Raw genomic sequence first — 18,839 nt, 5'->3', positions numbered from 1 at the left:
TACAATCTCAGCTCATGGCAACCTCCACTTCCTGGGTTCAAGTGATTCTCCTGCCTCAGCCTCCTGAGTAGCTGGAATTACAGGTGCACACCATGATACCCATCTAATTTTTGTATTTTTAGTAGAGACAGGGTTTTGCTGTGTTGCCCAGGCTGGTCTTGAACTCCTGACCTCAAGTGATCCACTCGCCTCAGCCTCCCAAAGTGCTGGGATTACAGGCATGAGCCACCGCACCCGGCCTCTCTGGTCCTTTCTTATCCACTCAAATCATTGGTTCTTCAGTCCACCTCAGCTTCACTTGGAATACCTACACAGGGAACCATGTTAGAGTTTCATAGTATGTAAATTGCACAGAGTTCAGAGATTAAAACAGTAATGCTCCGTGTTGCTAACTTACATATCCTAACAGGCCTATGGTGGTTGGTTCCGCATATTTATTACCAAAAATTGCTGTGAATGTTATAGCAAACACAGAAGGACCCTACCCCAGAGAAGAAATGTGGTGTTAAAACGTTAGATTGTGGTTTTAAGACTTGGTTGCCCATCAGAATTCTCCTGAGGAGCATGTGAAAATGCATATGCCTCATTCTCTCCCTGAGAGACTGTGAGTTTGTAGGTCTACAGTGGGCCCCGGTATCTGTATTTATAACCAGCACCTTAAGCGATTCTGATACAGTAATCTAGGACCACATCTTGAGAAGTGCCAAGTTCCAAATTAAGAGATGAGGCCTCCCTCATTGCTTCATACCCAGGCATATTTTCCTGCTCATGTAACCCAAAATATCTTACAAACAGTAAATTTAAATTATTGGTGTCAGCAGAAAGTAGCACAGACATAGCTAACCCAAAAGAGTAGTTTATCTCTCACAAAGTCAAGCTTGATTCTTTTTTTCTTTTTTAAATGAGTTATGTGATTTTTATTAGATTCAAATCACCATCTTCTCATCTCTTTGCAATAAATTTTGCATTAGGTAAGCCTGAGATAAGGCTAGGTCACTCATTTGCTTCCCATTTTTTGGATTTTTAAGATTTTACTCAATGATCTAATTTTGTTTTGAAAAATAAACTAAAAAATACTTTTTAAAAAGAAACCTGACTTGCACACACTTTAAATGTATATTATTTAGTCAACTTATAGGGGAGAGAATAACTATCTACTTTACAAAACGATTCTTTACATTACAGAAGAACTTGCTTCCATGAAGAAATACTGTAAGCACAAATCTGCCTAGTGTTTTCAGAGTTTCACTGAAGCATTCGACCTAGGCTCAATGTGCATGGAAAACATTTTTCTTATAAAAGTGAGCCACACCTTCAAAACTGCCATGAATTTCACAATCAATCAACTCTTGGGAATGGGGAGAGAGGTGGGAGGCAGCCGGCAGCCATGAAGCATGCTAAGCTTAGTTTGGTATTGAAAGTTTTCCACCAGAATTGTATGCCCAATATGGAATATCATTGACTGTTCCCTCACATGTTAACTGTTAATAGTTCTGCTGAGGGCTGAGGATGGTATAAAGGCTGTAAAAGATTCAGACCTCATCAAAAAGAAAAAATCAAACCCCAAAACTCTCAATCTAAAGAGAAAAAGGAGATGTGGTGCATAGGTCAATAAAGACCTGAGTCCAAGAACCCAATAAGGTATCATCTCCCCAGACCACTAGGATGGGAGGCAGAGGCTGCGGTGTGTGCTTCCCCCGTCTTGCAGCTTGCCTTGTCCATCTCTGTCTGGGTGGAGTAAGTGCTCAGTTCTCAGCAAAGGACATATTGGAACTGACAGCCTCACTATTGTGTATATAATATGTCATGGCTGACAGATGAAGCGCATTGCAATGGGATATAGCCATCAGCCAAGGCTGGAGGAGGCCTTGTTCTCTGGACCTCTTAGAAAGCACTCCTTCTGGGTCCTCCCTGCCCCTTCTCTGCAGCCCAGCTGAGTGAAGATCTTAAAGCACCATTCCCTCCATTACTCCTGATCCTTTGTTGTGCTTCCCTTTTGTCCACCCTGCACTTTGATTGCTGAGCACTCCCAGCAGGGCAGACTGCAGCTGAAATGGTAGGAACAATGGGATCAGGCAGTGGTCCAGGGAAGCACTAGGGACCGGGCATGCTTAACTGTATTACTCTCAGCTGGTCTGCCCTGGGTGTAAGCGAGCAAGCTCTACCTTTCAACTGCCAGGGTGAAATCCACCCTTCTGACAGTCTCATGGCCTTCTCCAAAGGCAGAGTTAATTGAAAAGTGAAACAATTAGGAGATGGGGAGAACTAACAGTAAAAATTACATTGAAGGGGAGTTACCTTATAAGCTCCTTTCATCTTTAAGTATTTGGGAAGGATTTCTTGCTTAGCACGTAAGGCATTTCAGTGTTCCCGTTTCATTAGGAGCCATCATCAAATGACAGATTAGTAGTGTATTGTCTTTTGTGTGCAGCTGTATATTTTGCCATGGTAATAGGCACCTCATCCATTTATTTATTTAACAAGCATTTATCAAGAGCTTTCTGGGTGCTTGGCTTTGTAGTAGGCCTTGGGGATAAGACGATAAGTCTCTGACCTCAAAGTACTTATAGTCTAGGAAAAGGAGACAGAAAAGTACACAAATAAATGCCACCTAGCAGTATAAAGACTGTGATAGATGTCTTTATGGGAGGCAGTGGCACATCCAGGAGGTATACAGAGAATAAGAAATTAGGCTGAAGGCAGTGACTGTGTTTGCAGACAACATGTTGCAATATACAGATTATTGATCTCACTATTGACAAAATGAAATGCCTATAGTAAAATGTATGCTTATTCATTCAGTAGATGTTTATTGAGTGCCTACTGTGTGCCAGGTGCTCTGCGTAGTACCTCTGTGATGATGTGTACAAGCAAGAAGGGGAGACAGACATTTAATTCAGTTAGCACACAAATCAAAACTAAATCAAAACTAAAACTATGGTAAGTGCAACAAAGATAAGTTACATGGTTTCATGAAAACTTACAGTAGGGGTATATCTATAAGGTAGGGGTGTCTCCCCAGGATTGAGCTGAAGCCAGAATATGAAAGAAACATTAATTAGAGACTCTGCTAGGTACCAAGAATATGATAATGGAACAACAGAGAAAAAATGGTACGAGTTGGGGCCCAAGATCCTGGCCTAGTGTCACCATGGAGCCTCTCTGTGGACTTTGGTGCCTAGAACTAGAAAACGGATGGGGGTAGAGGTGGGTAGAAGGCCACTACAAGTCCTGTTTTACCCAGGTCCAAAACAGTCACACTGTTTGTCCCACTTTTTTTCTTTTTTGAATGGAATTTCACTCCTGTTGCCCAGGCTTGAGTGCAGTGGCACAATCTCAGCTCACCACAACTTCTACTTCCCAGGTTCAATTGATTCTCCTGCCTCAGCCTCCCGAGTAGCTGGGATTACAGGCATGCACCACCACACCTGGCTAATTTTGTATTTTTAGTAGGGATGGGGTTTCTCCATGTTGGTCAGGCTGGTCTCAAACTCCCAACCTCAGGTGATCCACCTGCCTCGGCCTCCCAAAGTACTGGGACTACAGGCGTGAGCCAGCACGCCTGGCCATCTCACTGTTATTTTTAATAATCGCCCCCACTAACCCTCAAGATGCCCCAGTATGAGGACCTAAGGAGCAGAAAACTTAACCTCCAAGAGCTCCTCTAGACCTGTGATCCTGTGAGTGAACACAGAGTGCCAGCTAATTTCCAAAGCAGAAGTAGAAACTAGCAATGCCCTGATCCATAAAAGATAAGTAAGCAGCACTTAATATTTTATGCCACAAATAAGATTTCTATGTTTTTGCTGAAAATGGAATAGCAGCCTATGTTCACAGCAGTAATGCCAGTGAACACCCTCAAGTGTATGTTGATGGTGGCGTTTCAGTAGAAGTTTAAGTTGCAAGATGAATTAAAAAATTAAATTGTTTTCTCCTGGGTATTTACAGGCTTCCCTTGAGGAAACTATCTCATGATGCTTACAAAATATTGTAAGTATAAACAGGATTTCACAAAATCAGGGAGGCAGGAAATAACCCTAGGGATTCCAGAAATTAGTATGAAGGAAATCCTAGTTTCATGACTACATTGAACTGTCCCTGTAATGCTTTATGCCATCTGTGTTTTGACTCTTAACAGGGGCTGTAAGACGTGTTTTCCTATAAAGCATAAGTTCTATAGCTTCAATGAAAAATAGAGATAAAATGAGATATAAAAAGATAGAGGATGGATGGATGGATGGATGGATAGATAGATAGATAGATAGATAGATAGATAGATAGATAGATAGATAGATAGATATTACCAGCTAACATTTTCTAAATTCATGAAGCCAGTCATCATACACTTCCTGGAGGAGTTCTTCAATTTACTAATATTTTCTCTTTTTTAACAGTTCTTAGGCTAATGCATCCTGTAAGTTTACTACTCTATGTATAAATTGGGCTTATAATAAACCTTAAGGAATGCTTCTTTGAACTAGTGTCATGGCTTAAAATTCATCTGGAACAGTGAAAGCATATTTTTATTAAAAATAGCTTTAATGTCTCCAAACAATGTGTTCATTGTCCATTCCATTATGGTTTTGTAGACACTGATTATGTTGTGCCTCCAGCAACAGGTTCAGCTTTTTATTTTAGCTGGAGAGAGTCAGTCCTGAGAAACATGCTGGAGACATTCCTTTAGAATCAATGTAGGGGAAACACAGTTGACAAAGTTCAAAGGAGTGATCTTGAATGACAACTACTTTTTTTTTCCTGACACATTTGTCTAGCGGACTCAAGGTTCCTTTTGAGACTGTCCAAAAGTTTCCTCAAGAAAGCAATAAGTGCATAATATAAAGTTTAAGGATTTCTTTGCATGCTAAGCCCCAAACACAGCAACACTCCTAGAGCCCACAAGGATTTGAAGGCTTAGGACAATTCTTGTGTGTTTCTTTTCTTCTTCCATTTATTCTCCATGCCCCCTTAATTCCTCAACCTGGGCTGTTTTTACTGGTTACAGTGGTTCTTTATGAGCTACTTGTACAGAGATGTTGAGCTTTAAGACAAGGTACAAACTGAAATGAGCTGGAACAGGAAGAAGTGAGGAAAGACATTCATTTGAAGAGAAGCAGGGACAGAAATAAGAGGCTGCTCGAGTTAGGTGAAAGAACTCTGGGAGTCAGGAATTTCAGATTCTCTCCTGGGATTTGCCATCTTTGGCAGGACTCCCCATTGTTCAGGTCTCAGCTTCTTCATTTGTAAAATAGCATGTAAAAATGTAAAAAGTCACTGGGCTAAGTGACCTTTATGTCCCCTTCCTCCTGTCTCTAAAGATTGCATTAAACCAAGGTAGGTCAAGATTCCTGTTATTTAGGGAGAAAAGACTGCAATTAAAGCATGCTTACTGATGTTCAAAACCAGTGCAATACATCTTTACTGCTGCAATTGAGAAAACCTCTGTAAAACATTCTAAAATTAAAGGTGGCTGTTCATTTAGGTATTCATTTCCAACTTTCAGATCATTGAGACTTTTGATGTCAAATCTTAAGTAGCTTCAACATGCTCATCTTTGTTTCTCTCTCTCTCTCTCTCCTTCTCCACTCCGCCCACCCTTAGGCTTACGAGAGGCCCCAGAAACATTCAACTCTCCATTATGACACAGGCCTCCCACAGGACTTCACCGGTGACACCTTAAAACCAAAGCACCAGCAAAAAAGCAGCAGCCAGAACCACATGGACTGGTCCACCAACTCTGACAGCGGACCTGTCACTCAGAATTGCTTCATCAGTCCAGAGTCTGGCAGAGAAACTGCAAGCACCAGCAAGATCCCAGCTCTTGAGCCCGTGGCTTCCTTTGCAAAGGCCCAGGGTAAGAAAGGCAGTGCAGGGAACACGTGGAGTCAGTTGTCTAACAATAACAAAGATCTGCTTTTGGGAGGTGTGGCACCATCCCCAAACAGCCACAGCTCACCAGCCCCACCCAGCAGCTCTGCTGAGTGCAGCGGGCTTCAGCCCTTGGTGGATCAAGATGGAGGAGGTACAAAGGAGCCCCCAGAACCACCTACTGTGGGCAGCAAGAAAAAGTCCAGTAAGAAGGATGTGATAAGTCAGACCATACCAAACCCAGACCTGGATTGGGTCAAGAATGCCCAGAAAGCATTTGACAATACAGAAGGGAAAAGGGAAAGTTATTCCACAGATAGTGTCCAGGAGGCATCACCAGCCAGGCAGAACGTGAGTTCTGCCAGTAATCCTGAAAATGACTCAAGTCATGTCCGGATTACTATCCCCATCAAGGCACCCTCTCTGGATCCAACCAACCATAAGAGGAAAAAGAGACAGTCCATTAAAGCGGTGGTGGAAAAGATCATGCCAGAGAAACCCCTGGCTTCTGGAATCACTATGAGCAGTGAAGTAGTTAACAGGATACTTTCCAACTCTGAGGGGAGTAAGAAGGATCCCCGTGTCCCTAAGTTGGGTAAAATGATAGAGAATGAGTCCCCCTCAGTTGGCCTTGAAACTGGTGGAAATGCTGAGAAACTTATCCCAGGAGGTGTGTCTAAGCCGCGGAAGCCACCCATGGTCATGACACCTCCAACGTGCACAGATCACTCTCCATCCAGAAAGCTGCCGGAAATCCAACATCCAAAATTTGCTGCAAAACGAAGGTGGACTTGCAGCAAACCAAAACCCAGCACCATGCTTCGAGAGGCAGTTATGGCCACCTCTGATAAACTGATGCTGGAGCCCCCATCTGCGTATCCCATCACCCCATCCAGCCCTCTCTACACCAACACAGACAGTCTTACTGTGATCACTCCAGTCAAAAAGAAGCGGGGACGACCAAAGAAGCAGCCTTTGCTCACAGTCGAGACGATTCATGAGGGAACTTCCACCAGCCCCGTCAGTCCCATCAGCCGAGAGTTTCCTGGCACTAAGAAAAGAAAGCGACGACGCAATTTAGCGAAGTTGGCCCAGCTAGTGCCGGGAGAGGACAAACCCATGAGCGAGATGAAATTTCACAAGAAAGTTGGAAAGCTCGGCGTGTTGGATAAGAAGACCATCAAAACTATCAATAAGATGAAGACACTCAAGAGGAAAAACATCTTGAACCAGATCTTGTCCTGTTCCAGCAGCGTTGCTCTGAAGGCAAAAGCTCCCCCAGAGACCAGCCCTGGGGCAGCAGCCATTGAAAGCAAACTGGGCAAGCAGATTAATGTCAGCAAGAGGGGAACCATCTACATTGGCAAGAAGCGGGGCAGGAAGCCAAGAGCAGAGCTGCCACCCCCATCCGAAGAACCCAAAACAGCCATCAAGCACCCCAGGCCTGTTTCTAGCCAGCCGGATGTTCCAGCCGTGCCTTCCAACTTTCAGTCACTTGTGGCGTCTTCACCAGCAGCTATGCACCCACTTTCAACACAGTTAGGTGGGTCCAATGGCAACCTGAGCCCTGCCAGCACTGAAACCAATTTTTCAGAGTTGAAAACTATGCCAAATCTCCAGCCCATCAGTGCTCTTCCAACCAAAACCCAAAAGGGAATACACAGTGGAACCTGGAAGCTGTCTCCACCCAGACTGATGGCCAACTCCCCTTCACACCTGTGCGAGATTGGCTCCCTAAAGGAAATCACGCTGTCCCCTGTGAGTGAGTCCCACAGTGAGGAGACGATCCCCAGCGACAGCGGCATTGGGACAGACAACAACAGCACTTCTGACCAAGCGGAGAAGAGCTCAGAATCCCGAAGGAGGTACTCTTTTGATTTCTGCTCCCTGGACAACCCGGAGGCCATTCCGTCCGACACCAGCACAAAGAACCGGCATGGCCACCGGCAAAAGCATCTCATTGTGGACAACTTTCTGGCCCACGAAAGCCTCAAGAAGCCAAAGCACAAGAGGAAACGGAAAAGCCTGCAAAACCGTGATGACCTCCAGTTTCTGGCAGACCTGGAGGAGCTCATCACCAAGTTCCAAGTGTTCAGAATCTCCCACCGGAGTTACACCTTCTACCACGAGAATCCATATCCCAGCATTTTTCGGATTAATTTTGATCACTATTACCCGGTGCCATATATCCAGTATGACCCGTTGCTCTATCTTCGTAGGACTTCAGACTTGAAGTCAAAGAAGAAGCGTGGTAGGCCTGCAAAAACCAATGACACCATGACAAAGGTGCCTTTTTTACAAGGGTTCAGCTACCCTATTCCCAGTGGAAGTTACTATGCACCCTATGGAATGCCTTACACATCAATGCCTATGATGAACCTTGGTTATTACGGTCAGTACCCAGCTCCTTTGTACCTATCGCACACGCTTGGAGCAGCTTCCCCATTCATGAGGCCAACAGTGCCACCACCTCAGTTCCACACAAACTCCCACGTAAAGATGTCCGGTGCAGCTAAGCATAAAGCCAAGCATGGAGTACACCTGCAGGGACCTGTTAGCATGGGCCTTGGTGACATGCAGCCTTCTCTGAATCCTCCCAAGGTAGGCAGTGCCAGTCTGTCCAGCGGTCGGCTCCATAAGAGGAAACACAAACACAAGCATAAGCACAAGGAAGACCGGATCCTAGGGACCCACGACAACCTGAGTGGTCTCTTTGCAGGGAAAGCCACAGGCTTCTCCAGCCACATCCTGAGCGAGCGGCTGAGTAGCGCAGACAAAGAGCTCCCGCTGGTGAGTGAGAAGAACAAGCATAAGGAGAAACAGAAGCACCAGCACAGTGAAGCCGGCCACAAAGCTTCTAAGAACAACTTCGAGGTGGACACCTTGTCTACACTGTCACTTTCCGACGCCCAGCATTGGACACAGGCCAAGGAAAAAGGAGACTTGAGCAGTGAGCCTGTGGACTCCTGCACAAAAAGATACTCTGGCAGTGGCGGGGATGGTGGCAGCACGAGATCGGAGAACCTGGACGTGTTCAGTGAAATGAACCCTTCGAATGACAAGTGGGACAGTGACGTGAGTGGGAGTAAAAGGAGGAGCTATGAAGGCTTTGGAACGTACAGGGAAAAGGACATCCAAGCCTTCAAGATGAACCGCAAGGAGAGAAGTTCTTATGACTCCTCCATGTCTCCAGGTAAGGCTAAGTTTTTCTTCAGACTTGGATTGTCTAGTTATTTAATTGCTGGACTTTGCACCTCAGACACATCTGTGGCACATTGTGTTCATTAGTTTGCACAGAGGTGGGAATCAAATTAAAATGGGTCTCCTTGCACATTTGAGTTTGCTGCACATTTTGTACGTTGTTTACTTGGTATTTACTATCTTCCTTCTCTCCTGGAGCCATTGTTTGAGAAACTTTGAGACCATAACCCTAATAACTGCCTACGCTGCAGTCATGCCCACTGTGTTTATGCTTTTTATTAAAGATGCTATTCTTAAGTCCTCATCTGATCTAACAGTACAGTTTGCTGTTTGGATACAGCCTCTAAAACTCATTAGGAATACCAATAAGATCCAAGAATGCCAAGCCTCGAAGGAAATGACTAGCTAGTTTATCTGGCATGCCAGGTCCAGAAGTCACACATGTAATGTGAGAAGTCCACTGCAGAGCCATTAGAAGCTGATGACCAGTGAATCCTGAAGTCTAACTGATCAGGTAGCCACAGCTTTGAGCCATATTGTTTCCCTTTTTTTCCATGGGCATTTGATAAGTTGTCCTGGGCAGGTCCCTAAAATGAAAACTTGACTACATTCAGATACTTGTCATTTTTGTGCACTCAGTGGAAGGAGGGAGGCTAGAAGGTGGTGTGTGCCTCCTGCTCCCAGGAGACCTTATAACTGTGTCTCTTTGCATGCCCACTAGAAAGGGATTTTGTTCACTAATTGAAACTGAAATGCTGGTTGCTACTAGAAGGACCGTATTCCTTGTCAGTTGCTGGCAGAATTCCCTTGCTAACCTCCCCAACCACACAAATCCTTCCCTGCTGTTAGGGCCTCACATTTCTGCAAAAGTATCCCTTTGACCCTGGCCTTACATCATATATGATAAAACTCCTATAGAAGACTAGAGCCATTCGTTATTAGGAAAATAGTAGAAACTTCTTACCTAGGAGTTGCAGAAGCTTAAAAAAAAAAAAAAAAAAAAAAAAAAAAAAAAAAAAAAAAACCAATCATCCATGTTTAAGGTTTGGTGTAGCATTTCACTTCTGTTTATGATGTGTACCACTCACTTGTCCTCTCCCTTCCCAGGAAGCCCATATTTCCTGAAGGCAGGAATAGTCTATTCATGAAGAATTAGAGACATTTTTTAGGCCAGCAGATTTCAGGAAGAAATATGATTATGAGGTGGAAACCACTTAAAGATCACCCCAGATTGCCACTAGCTTGTGAGTTGTAGTGGTAGATGTTCTCCTTGGTTAATGAAGAGACCAATTAGCAGTCACATCTCCTGCATTTGCTAAAGGTAATAAATGACCTACACTTTGTGTCTGCCCAAAGTGGATGTGCTCATCTGGGCGTCATCATTTTTCATCATCAGACTTTGTTGAAGGTGCTTGGTTTTATGCAGAGTGCAGGCTAAGCCCACCTGGGCAGGATTTACTGCCTTGACCTTGCATGACATGTGAGAAACTGATCTCTTTCAGCATGATGAAACTGATTCATGGGACCTACACTAGCTGTGGACAGAAGATGTTCTTATTTTTGTAATTTTATGAGCCTTATTTAGCTAGAAAATAATGATGAGGGGTAATTGTTAAGAACCTACAAGCAAAAATCCTGACTTAACAGACCCAAGGAGCAAGATCTCAAGAAGCTAAAGCCGGACGTTGTTGCGTATTAGTTTTCTCAGTGATTTTACCAGGATTTGTCTGTGGCCAGGCTGTATTGCTGAGTGCTGGTGGACTTCATCAAGTTTCCCAGCTGGGGTTCATGTCCAGTCACTGTGTGCCCCTACTCTAGTTATATTGCTTTTCATGTGCTTGCATTTATATCATGTTCATCACTTTATTAAAACTCCTCCCCATCTCTGTCCCATCTCATGGGATCTTCAGCCAGCCACTTGAGATGGGAAGAAATAGGTATCATGACAATGTCACGAAAGAAAGCTAGATTCAACCTGAAGAACTGGATACAAGGCCCAACTGTTACTACTTCTCCGTGTGGCCTTAGGCATGGGGTTCCACTTCTTTGGGGTACTGTCTTCCCATCTGTAACTCACAGGGTTGGGCCAGACCTTTTGTGTATAGTGTGCTTCCATTCTTAAAGCCATTTCACATAAATTTCTGTGTAATGTCCTTTGTGCAATCTTATAAGACAGGTATTTTTATTCCTATATTACAGATCAGGATACTGAGGCTCAAAGAGATCAAGTGAACTGTCAAGGTTCAAAAAGCATTTGGTTTTGATTTTAAGCCCAGAAATTTGCCTGCTGCATTGAACCTTGACTACCTGCCACGAAGCTGGTGAAAGCTGTGTTTAGAACACAGCTCTTGGTGCCCAGTCCAGTGTTCCTCTATGTCACCTCTGTTCTTGCCTTCAAAATCCCATTCATCCTCAGATCATATGCCATTCCCTAAGGTGTCTGCACAGTGATTATGTGATCATTACTGAAAAGAATAGTTAAGGGAAGAAGACACCCATTTATTCAATTCCCGGCCAATGTAGAAGGAATCCTTGCGGCCTTACCTTTCCTGAATTGATATTATCAGCCTGGAAACACCATGGACAGAGCTTCCACCTCTGTCCTTACTGAAATCCAGCACTCTGAGTTATTTTTGCCACTGCTTTGTGTCTATCTCTGTCTTCTATGAGCTTATTTTTTCCCAGAACTTTAATGAATCATAATTGTTGGTGGCTGCTACATCGATATGAGCTATGCCTGATGTTCCTGCATATCTCATTGAGCTTCTTACTGAGACAGGCCAGATTCCCACTTATTCCCCTCCCTTCCAAGCCTTAGCCTCTCATTGCCTATATCTCAAATGTCTCCTTCATTGCTGTGCCTCCAAAGCATGAAAGAAAAATATCTTTAGCATCACATAGAATCCAATGTCAGAGTTTGTCAAGACTCCCTGAAGAATATTCACCTTAATGTGATAGACTCTGAAGAGTGCCAAGTTCCATGAAAAGACAGGAGGCAGATGAGATGAAGCTGAGCTTACTAGATGCATTAAGAGCTTTCAGTGACTTTATCTGAGTGGAGGTGTCTATTCAGCTGGATGATACTGAGGGTCATGATTGGAAATAAGCATCTGCACTTTCTACAACTTCTCTCCCTCCACCTTTTCCTTCGTCACACTTGATTCATTTCCTTAGCATCCGAATGTCCTATTTCACATGAGCTATTCTTCTCTAAAATAGATACAGTATAAATATAGATGTCATCCTTTAGCCTGTTAAGGACCAGATTTAGGAGCAGAGTCAAGAGAAGGCTTTCAGTGCTCCCTGAGATCAGAGCTGATGAAAGATACCATATAAATGTAAGTCATTACCATTATGGAGAGAGGGATTAGAGACCCTATTTAGCAATAGCAGCAGTTGCACACTCTATTTCCTTTTTCTTGCTGGGAAATCTTTCATTCTTTGTCTCCATGGCCCAGCAGATGGTTGCATTGTCTTGTTAGCCCACTTCTAACATACCTGGGCCTAGGATGCAGTACAGACTCCTGACCGTTTTTCTGTATTTTACGCCTCCCTTTTTCGGTTTCAGAATGCAGTAGCTCTTTTGGCCTGTTTTCTAAATGCATACCATCTGCTAAATGTCCATTTATAAAAATGCTTGCTTGGGACCACAAAATGGATAAATAGTGAGAAGGTGCAATCTCAGAATTGGTATAAGCCTTATCAGCTCCTATTTGGGCCTGTCTGTCGGCAGGCATTGACATCTCTTGCACACTAACATGCAGCAGAGGGCCGGAAAAGCGATTGCATACTCCGGGGTAACAATGCTTAGTCAGAATGATGCCATGTGCCCTCAAAACCAAGTTTTCACATGGTGGTGGAAGAGTGATGAGTGACATTTTCTATTCAGATCACTTGGAAACAATCTTTGCGTACTTTGACCTAAACTTACACCAGACACTGAGACCTCATGACAACTGCTGTTCAAGCTCCAATCAGATAACTTAAAAAAAAAAAAAAATGAGAAGAGTGAATCTACATGTGTTACCTCTTAGTTTAGTGCCATTGTTAAGAAGGTAGCCATCCCAAGTCCCCAAATGTAAAGTACTTTCCTCATGATGAGTGGATGCTGAGAACTGATTCTGAGTGCACATCTCATATATGCAAATCCTGCCATGTATGTAGCTGGATTCCCTGGCACCTGGCCCCCTCCATCTCTCCTTATAGCTTCCTTCTTGCCCTTTGCCAACTCCTCTTATCAGCACTGTGGAAATTTGAGGAGGCAGTCTCTGCTGTCACTCACTGGCAGGATATGGATGCCCAAGCCAAAAATAATACAAAAACCTCCTCCAAGCAGTTATCCAGTTGATGGAATTAGCCACATGGATGAAACGTCATGAAAACTATACAAAAGAAGCGTTTGAGTATCATTTCCTTAAAATGGAATAAAAGGAAGAAGAGGACTAATGTGAGGAGAAAATTAAGACCAGGAATAAAGAGAGTAAAATCTGGGAAGCAGATGAAATATAGTCTTTTTAACCTTAATCCAAGTCCAATTTTGAGTCCTCTTGTGGGAGGAAATGAAAGATTAGTTAACTAATGGCTGCTGTGCAGTTCAAGTAGGGTTAGGAAGACCTGTCCAAGTCTTATCTCTCATACTAACCAACTGAAGTACCTCTTCTGTTTTTTGACTTTCAGTTTTCCAGAATGGGATTATGACCATAAAGGTTCTGACCAGACCTGATAGTCTAGGATTCTAAAAGACTCAAATTTATACAATGGAATTTCATATGTACACAGCTCCCCCACACACATGTACAGGCAGAAGCTACAAAGTAAATATCCAAGTTATTGACCATGTTGACCAAATAATTAGTTGTTCAATCAAGTTTGAAAACAGGTACCAGTGGTTGTATATTAATCTGTGAGACTTACCCCCATTCATCTTTAGCTCCAGCCACTTCACTTAGCCATTGGATTTCTCCTTTGCAAAAGGTGGAACCCCTAGTACTTGAGTCCCACCAACAAATTAGCTTGTTCCTTGTACAGGCTGAAACCATAGTCACCATCTGAGACACAAATAGGTGAGAACACAAATACGAACATTTTTATGGGAACAGACAGAGCACACTTGGATTTGTATTTAGACTCAGCATTAAATGAATCTTAATAATGTAGTACAAACACCTCATTTTGCTGATGAGCACACTGAGGCTTAAGAAGGTCAAGTGACTCATCTAATGATACATATTTCATTGGGTGAAGAGCTCAGACTGGGAAGCTTCACATCAAGGAGAGAGGCACGGGAAGGGAGAGAGAGAGAGCGAATACAAGAAAAAAACAGAAAGGTGAGTCATGGGAGAGATGTTAAGCTGTATATTTTCTTTTGCTGTGAGCTGTTGTAAAAGGTAAGCATCTCTTTGACAATAATTTGGTTTCCAGGCTATCTCTGGGGACCCATGTTTGGGACTGGAAACGATCTTTGTGGGCTCTGATGGAAGTCATTTTTTTTTCCTCTCTTGTCTTAACAATTGCACATACTTATTTTATTGAGCCTCCCAAGGTTCCTCCTAAGGTTTCCTTTTGGAAACCAAGAATTAATCAAATTAAATGATATAACCCGTAACTTTGTAGCAATGAAACAAAAAAAATAACAGACTCACAGCATCTCCTTTGCTACATTGAAATCAGAAATGGAGCAATTCTGCCTTTGGAGCTTGAAGTCTCCAAGCCATTTATCTTCCCACAGTTGGCAAATGTTATCCTGTCCTGGTGAAAGTTTTTATTTATACCTCTGTGGGATTGGGAAATTATGCAGATTCAGGTGTGGGTGCAGAGAAGTTACAGTTTTGACAGACTTGGCTTTGCTATAATATGGATCCTTCTTGGCTGGAGAAATCAGGAAGCATGCCTTCAAAAGGCTGTCACTGGGCAGAGATAAGCAAGGCACCTTTGGAAGGAAACTCCAGAAAACCATCTCTTCACTCTATAAAACAACAAGTGATGAATACTTTTAAAATTGCGGCCTAGGCTTGAGCCAGTATAGCACTTAATCCAAGTTGACTGAATTCAAGGGGAAGCGATGAGGACAAGACAACATTTTTTAATGTATAAGGCTTATTGCAGTCCCAGGAAGAAATCAAAGATGAGTAACTCAATGCTTTTGCCTTCAAAGAGGCTACAATCCAGGAGGACCACTATAATTTAGGGGAAGAAACCAGCAGCACCTCCTCATGTTAAAAGCCGACTGCAAGAGCCATCATTTAGCCATAGAGAAAGAGCAAGGGCTGTCCAACTGACTTGTGAGCCACCTCTGTGTTCTCAGTGGGGGAGGAGAGGTGGGACCTGGAAATACTCTTCATAGCAGTCACCATGTAAGATGGGTCTTGAATGATGCAAGACACTTTCGGAGAGTGGAGATGGTAAGGTTGGTGATGGGACATGGGGTAGGAAGTGTGACCTAGAACAGGAGCCATGCAAACAAAGGTATGTAGATGGAAACACCAAGAAATATTTGGGAAAACCTGTATAGTGCGGTTTTTTTGTTTCTGGTTTTTTTTGTTTTTTGTTTTTTGTTTTTTTGAGACAGAGTCTCACTCCATCACCCTGGCTAGAATGCCATGGTGCGATCTCACCTCACTGCAACCTTCACCTCCCGGGTTCAAGTGATTCTCTTGCCTCAGCCTCCCAAGAAACTGGGACTACAAGTGCACGCCCAGCTAATTTTTGTATTTTCAGTAGAGACAGGGTCTCACCATGTTGGCCAGGCTGGTCTTGAACTCGTGACCTCAAGTGATCCACCCTCCTCGGCCTCCCAAAGTGCTGGGTTTACAGGCATGAACCAGCATGACCAGCCTATAGTCCCATTTTACTGGGGTTTGGATCTGTCGTTGGGGAACATTGGCAGATAAAGTGAGGGAAGAACGTTGTAGTCAGGGGCTAGAGGGTCTTTTTCCCATACTCTGAGGCTTATGCTTGATCAAGCAAGCAGTGGCAAGCCACTTTTTATTTTATTGTATTTCATTTTGTTTTTAGAGGCAGAATCTCTGTCACCCAGGATCCTAGCTTACTAAAACCTCCAACTTCTGGGCTCAAGCAATCCTCCCACCTCAGGACCCCAAGTAGCAAGGACTACAGGTGTATGCCACCATACCTGGTTAATTTTTGTTTTAATTTTTAATTTTGTAGAGACAGGGTCTCACTCTGTTCCCCAGACTGGTCTTGAACTCCTGGGCTCAAGTGATCCTCCCTCCTCCACCTCCCAAAGCACTGGGATTATAGCTGTGAGCCACCGTGCCTGGCCAGAAACTACTTTTTAAACAAGCGAAAGTCATAAAATGACCAGATTATACTTTATCTTTCTTTCCTGACCACTCCCTCTCCCTAACCTCAATTGGGCAAACTTACCTCATCTCTGTACTCTTCATGCTGTGTTGCAATTATTCACTTACTTGTTTAGGTTGTACCCACCTGCCCTTCCTCCTCCACCCTCCACCCCCAGATTATAACTACATAAAGGAATCACTATCTACACAGATGCTCAAGCAAAAATTATATTTAAAAGGAGCCATCCTTAATTTCATCTCTTTCCCTCTCTAGCTAAAGTCAAAGGTGAATCCAATGTGTGGCCTCCAGGCACTGAGAGGGTGGGAGCACATGAACAGAGCAGAAACCTGGCTGGTGTCCAGACTGATGAGGGGTTTAGGCAGCAGTTGCCAGCGCTGTGCAGAGCTAGACCTAGAGATTCAGCAAGGAGAGAGTCAGAGGGAATGAAGGAAGGAGGGTGGAAGAGATGACCTGGCAACCCACCTTAAACAGAGACACAGAGGAAGTGGGGACCAGGAAGGTTGCAGAGAAGGAATGCCAGAAATGTCGGAGACTAAATTTAAGAAGAAAGAAGTGATCAGCAAGCCAGAAGATGCAGAGTTTATGGAGAATGGAAACAAATGAAAATATGCATGAACATATTGGTGACCCTGAAGACAACAGAAATGTTAAACATTATGTATTTGATATCTCATCTGTTTGGAGCCTCATAGACTGTGTGCCTAGGCCGAATGGCAAGGAGTTAATGAATAAGTGGATGATGAGAGAATGGAGGCTGCAGGTGCAGATAATGAAAACGTTGCTGTGTTTCTAGCAGTGCCCCAGCTTCCAAGAAGACTATGTTTGTGAAGTCAGCGCTTGATGAGAAGTGATACTCCCATTCTCAATAGGCCTTAAGTCTAAGTTTCTCCAATTCTGGGAGCAGAAATGCAATGCCAGATTCCCTTATACTATGTCATTCCACATGTCATAGTATAAGGCCAAAAAGGCCATGTGTAGAAAAGGTAAAGGTTATAATATTTGAAAAGAGGTAAGAGATTTCAGGTCAGCTTCCCTTTCCCTGCCTCACAGACACACAGGCATATAACTTTTGATCATATGATGACTATTTGAAAATTCCTTTCTGTGGTACCTTGGGTGTTTGCTGTGCATCTGTGAATGTATGGAAGAATGAACAAGTTATCACAAGTTCTAATAAATGGTTCTGTTACTGAACTCTTGCCATGTACAAAGGATTATAGATGAAAGCCTAACTGTCAGTCTTACAGAGCTTTTTACTAGTTTGTGGAATAAAATATATATGCTGGTACATAAAAAGCTTGCACTCTTAAAAATGATTGAGAGGTCTTTGGTCACCCAACATATAGCATAGTGCCAGAGACAATTAGGGAGACCAGAAGGAAAGAAAAAGCAAGACAGAAACTAAGTTAGCATTCGTAAAACAACCAGAGAATAAATGCAGACCAAGTTTAATCCATGCTAACTCACTGGCCAACAATGGGAGCTGTGGGGACCCAGGATCAGGAAGGATAACAGTGTTCAGTGAAAGACAAGGTCCTGTGGCAGAAGCTCGGAGAGTAGGTTCACTGTGAGTGCTACAGCAGCATGAGTGAAGATATTTGAGGGGGTACAGGAAGTCATTTGGCTAGATGGAAGTTAGCAGTTGAGTGGGGATGGATTTTTAAGAGGCACAACTGCCATGAAGAGGGGTTGAACTGCCTCCCAGAGGAAGGGAAGACACAATGATGTTCAGGGGTGCTGAGTGTCAAATGCTTTGAGCTTGGTGCTAGGTACTGAGTGGAATGATGAAGTACCAAGAAACATGCCTGTCCTCAAAGACCTTATACAGCCATCAGGAGATAAGAGATGGATATAGATATACACACAAAGCAATTAGCAAGAATAATGGGAGTTATGCACTTAATGACTAGAAATAAAAACCCATTCTACAAAAAAAAAAAACCTGAAAACTAAGTATCAGTGAAATAAGCTGCATGTTGTAAAAGCAAGTTGATATTGGTATTTGTCCTGTTACAGAGAGATTCAGAACAAGCTGGATAAGAAGAAGGAGGCATTAAGCGAGGTCAACAGAGTAGAGCAGGCAAGTCCCAAGAGCTGCTTCTGCTATTGTTTCCATGCTCTTCAGTGTGGGGACTGGGGAGAAAGATGGGCAGTGAGTCAATAAGAAGATGGGGCTCACCTTGTTGATGGAGGATCTGAGGACCCAGAGATAAAAAGCTTTCCCTGAGGCTACATCACAGTCATCCCATACATCTGAACAGGGTGTTATGCTTTTCAAAGCGCACTTCCTTACTTTCATTTGATCTTCAAAATCCAGTGGGGTCTGCAAATAGGTGTTACTTTTCCACTTGACAGACAAGGAAATCAAAACCCAAAGTGATCAAGCCATTTTTTGTTTAGAAAAAGTGCTAGATCGCAAGTCTCCTGGAATTTTCCCAGCATCCCCC

At 43.4% G+C, this 18,839-nt stretch overlaps 1 protein-coding gene across 4 annotated transcripts in view; it reads left to right on the top strand.

Moving 5' to 3' along the window:
• Window positions 1–18,839, top strand: part of SETBP1 (SET binding protein 1) — a 383,210-nt gene that overhangs the window by 263,918 nt on the left and 100,453 nt on the right. For all 4 annotated transcript variants that reach the window (XM_050767821.1, XM_050767820.1, XM_050767823.1 and 1 more), the window contains exon 4: window positions 5,599–9,058. In XM_050767821.1, coding sequence (XP_050623778.1) covers window positions 5,599–9,058 — 3,460 coding nt within the window. The remainder of the gene's footprint in view (window positions 1–5,598; window positions 9,059–18,839) is intronic.

This window comes from Macaca thibetana, chromosome 18, assembly GCF_024542745.1.
Source record: "Macaca thibetana thibetana isolate TM-01 chromosome 18, ASM2454274v1, whole genome shotgun sequence".
NCBI lineage: Eukaryota > Metazoa > Chordata > Mammalia > Primates > Cercopithecidae > Macaca > Macaca thibetana.
Note: the sequence above shows the minus strand (reverse complement) of the source record. Positions and strands in the feature narration are given on the sequence as shown.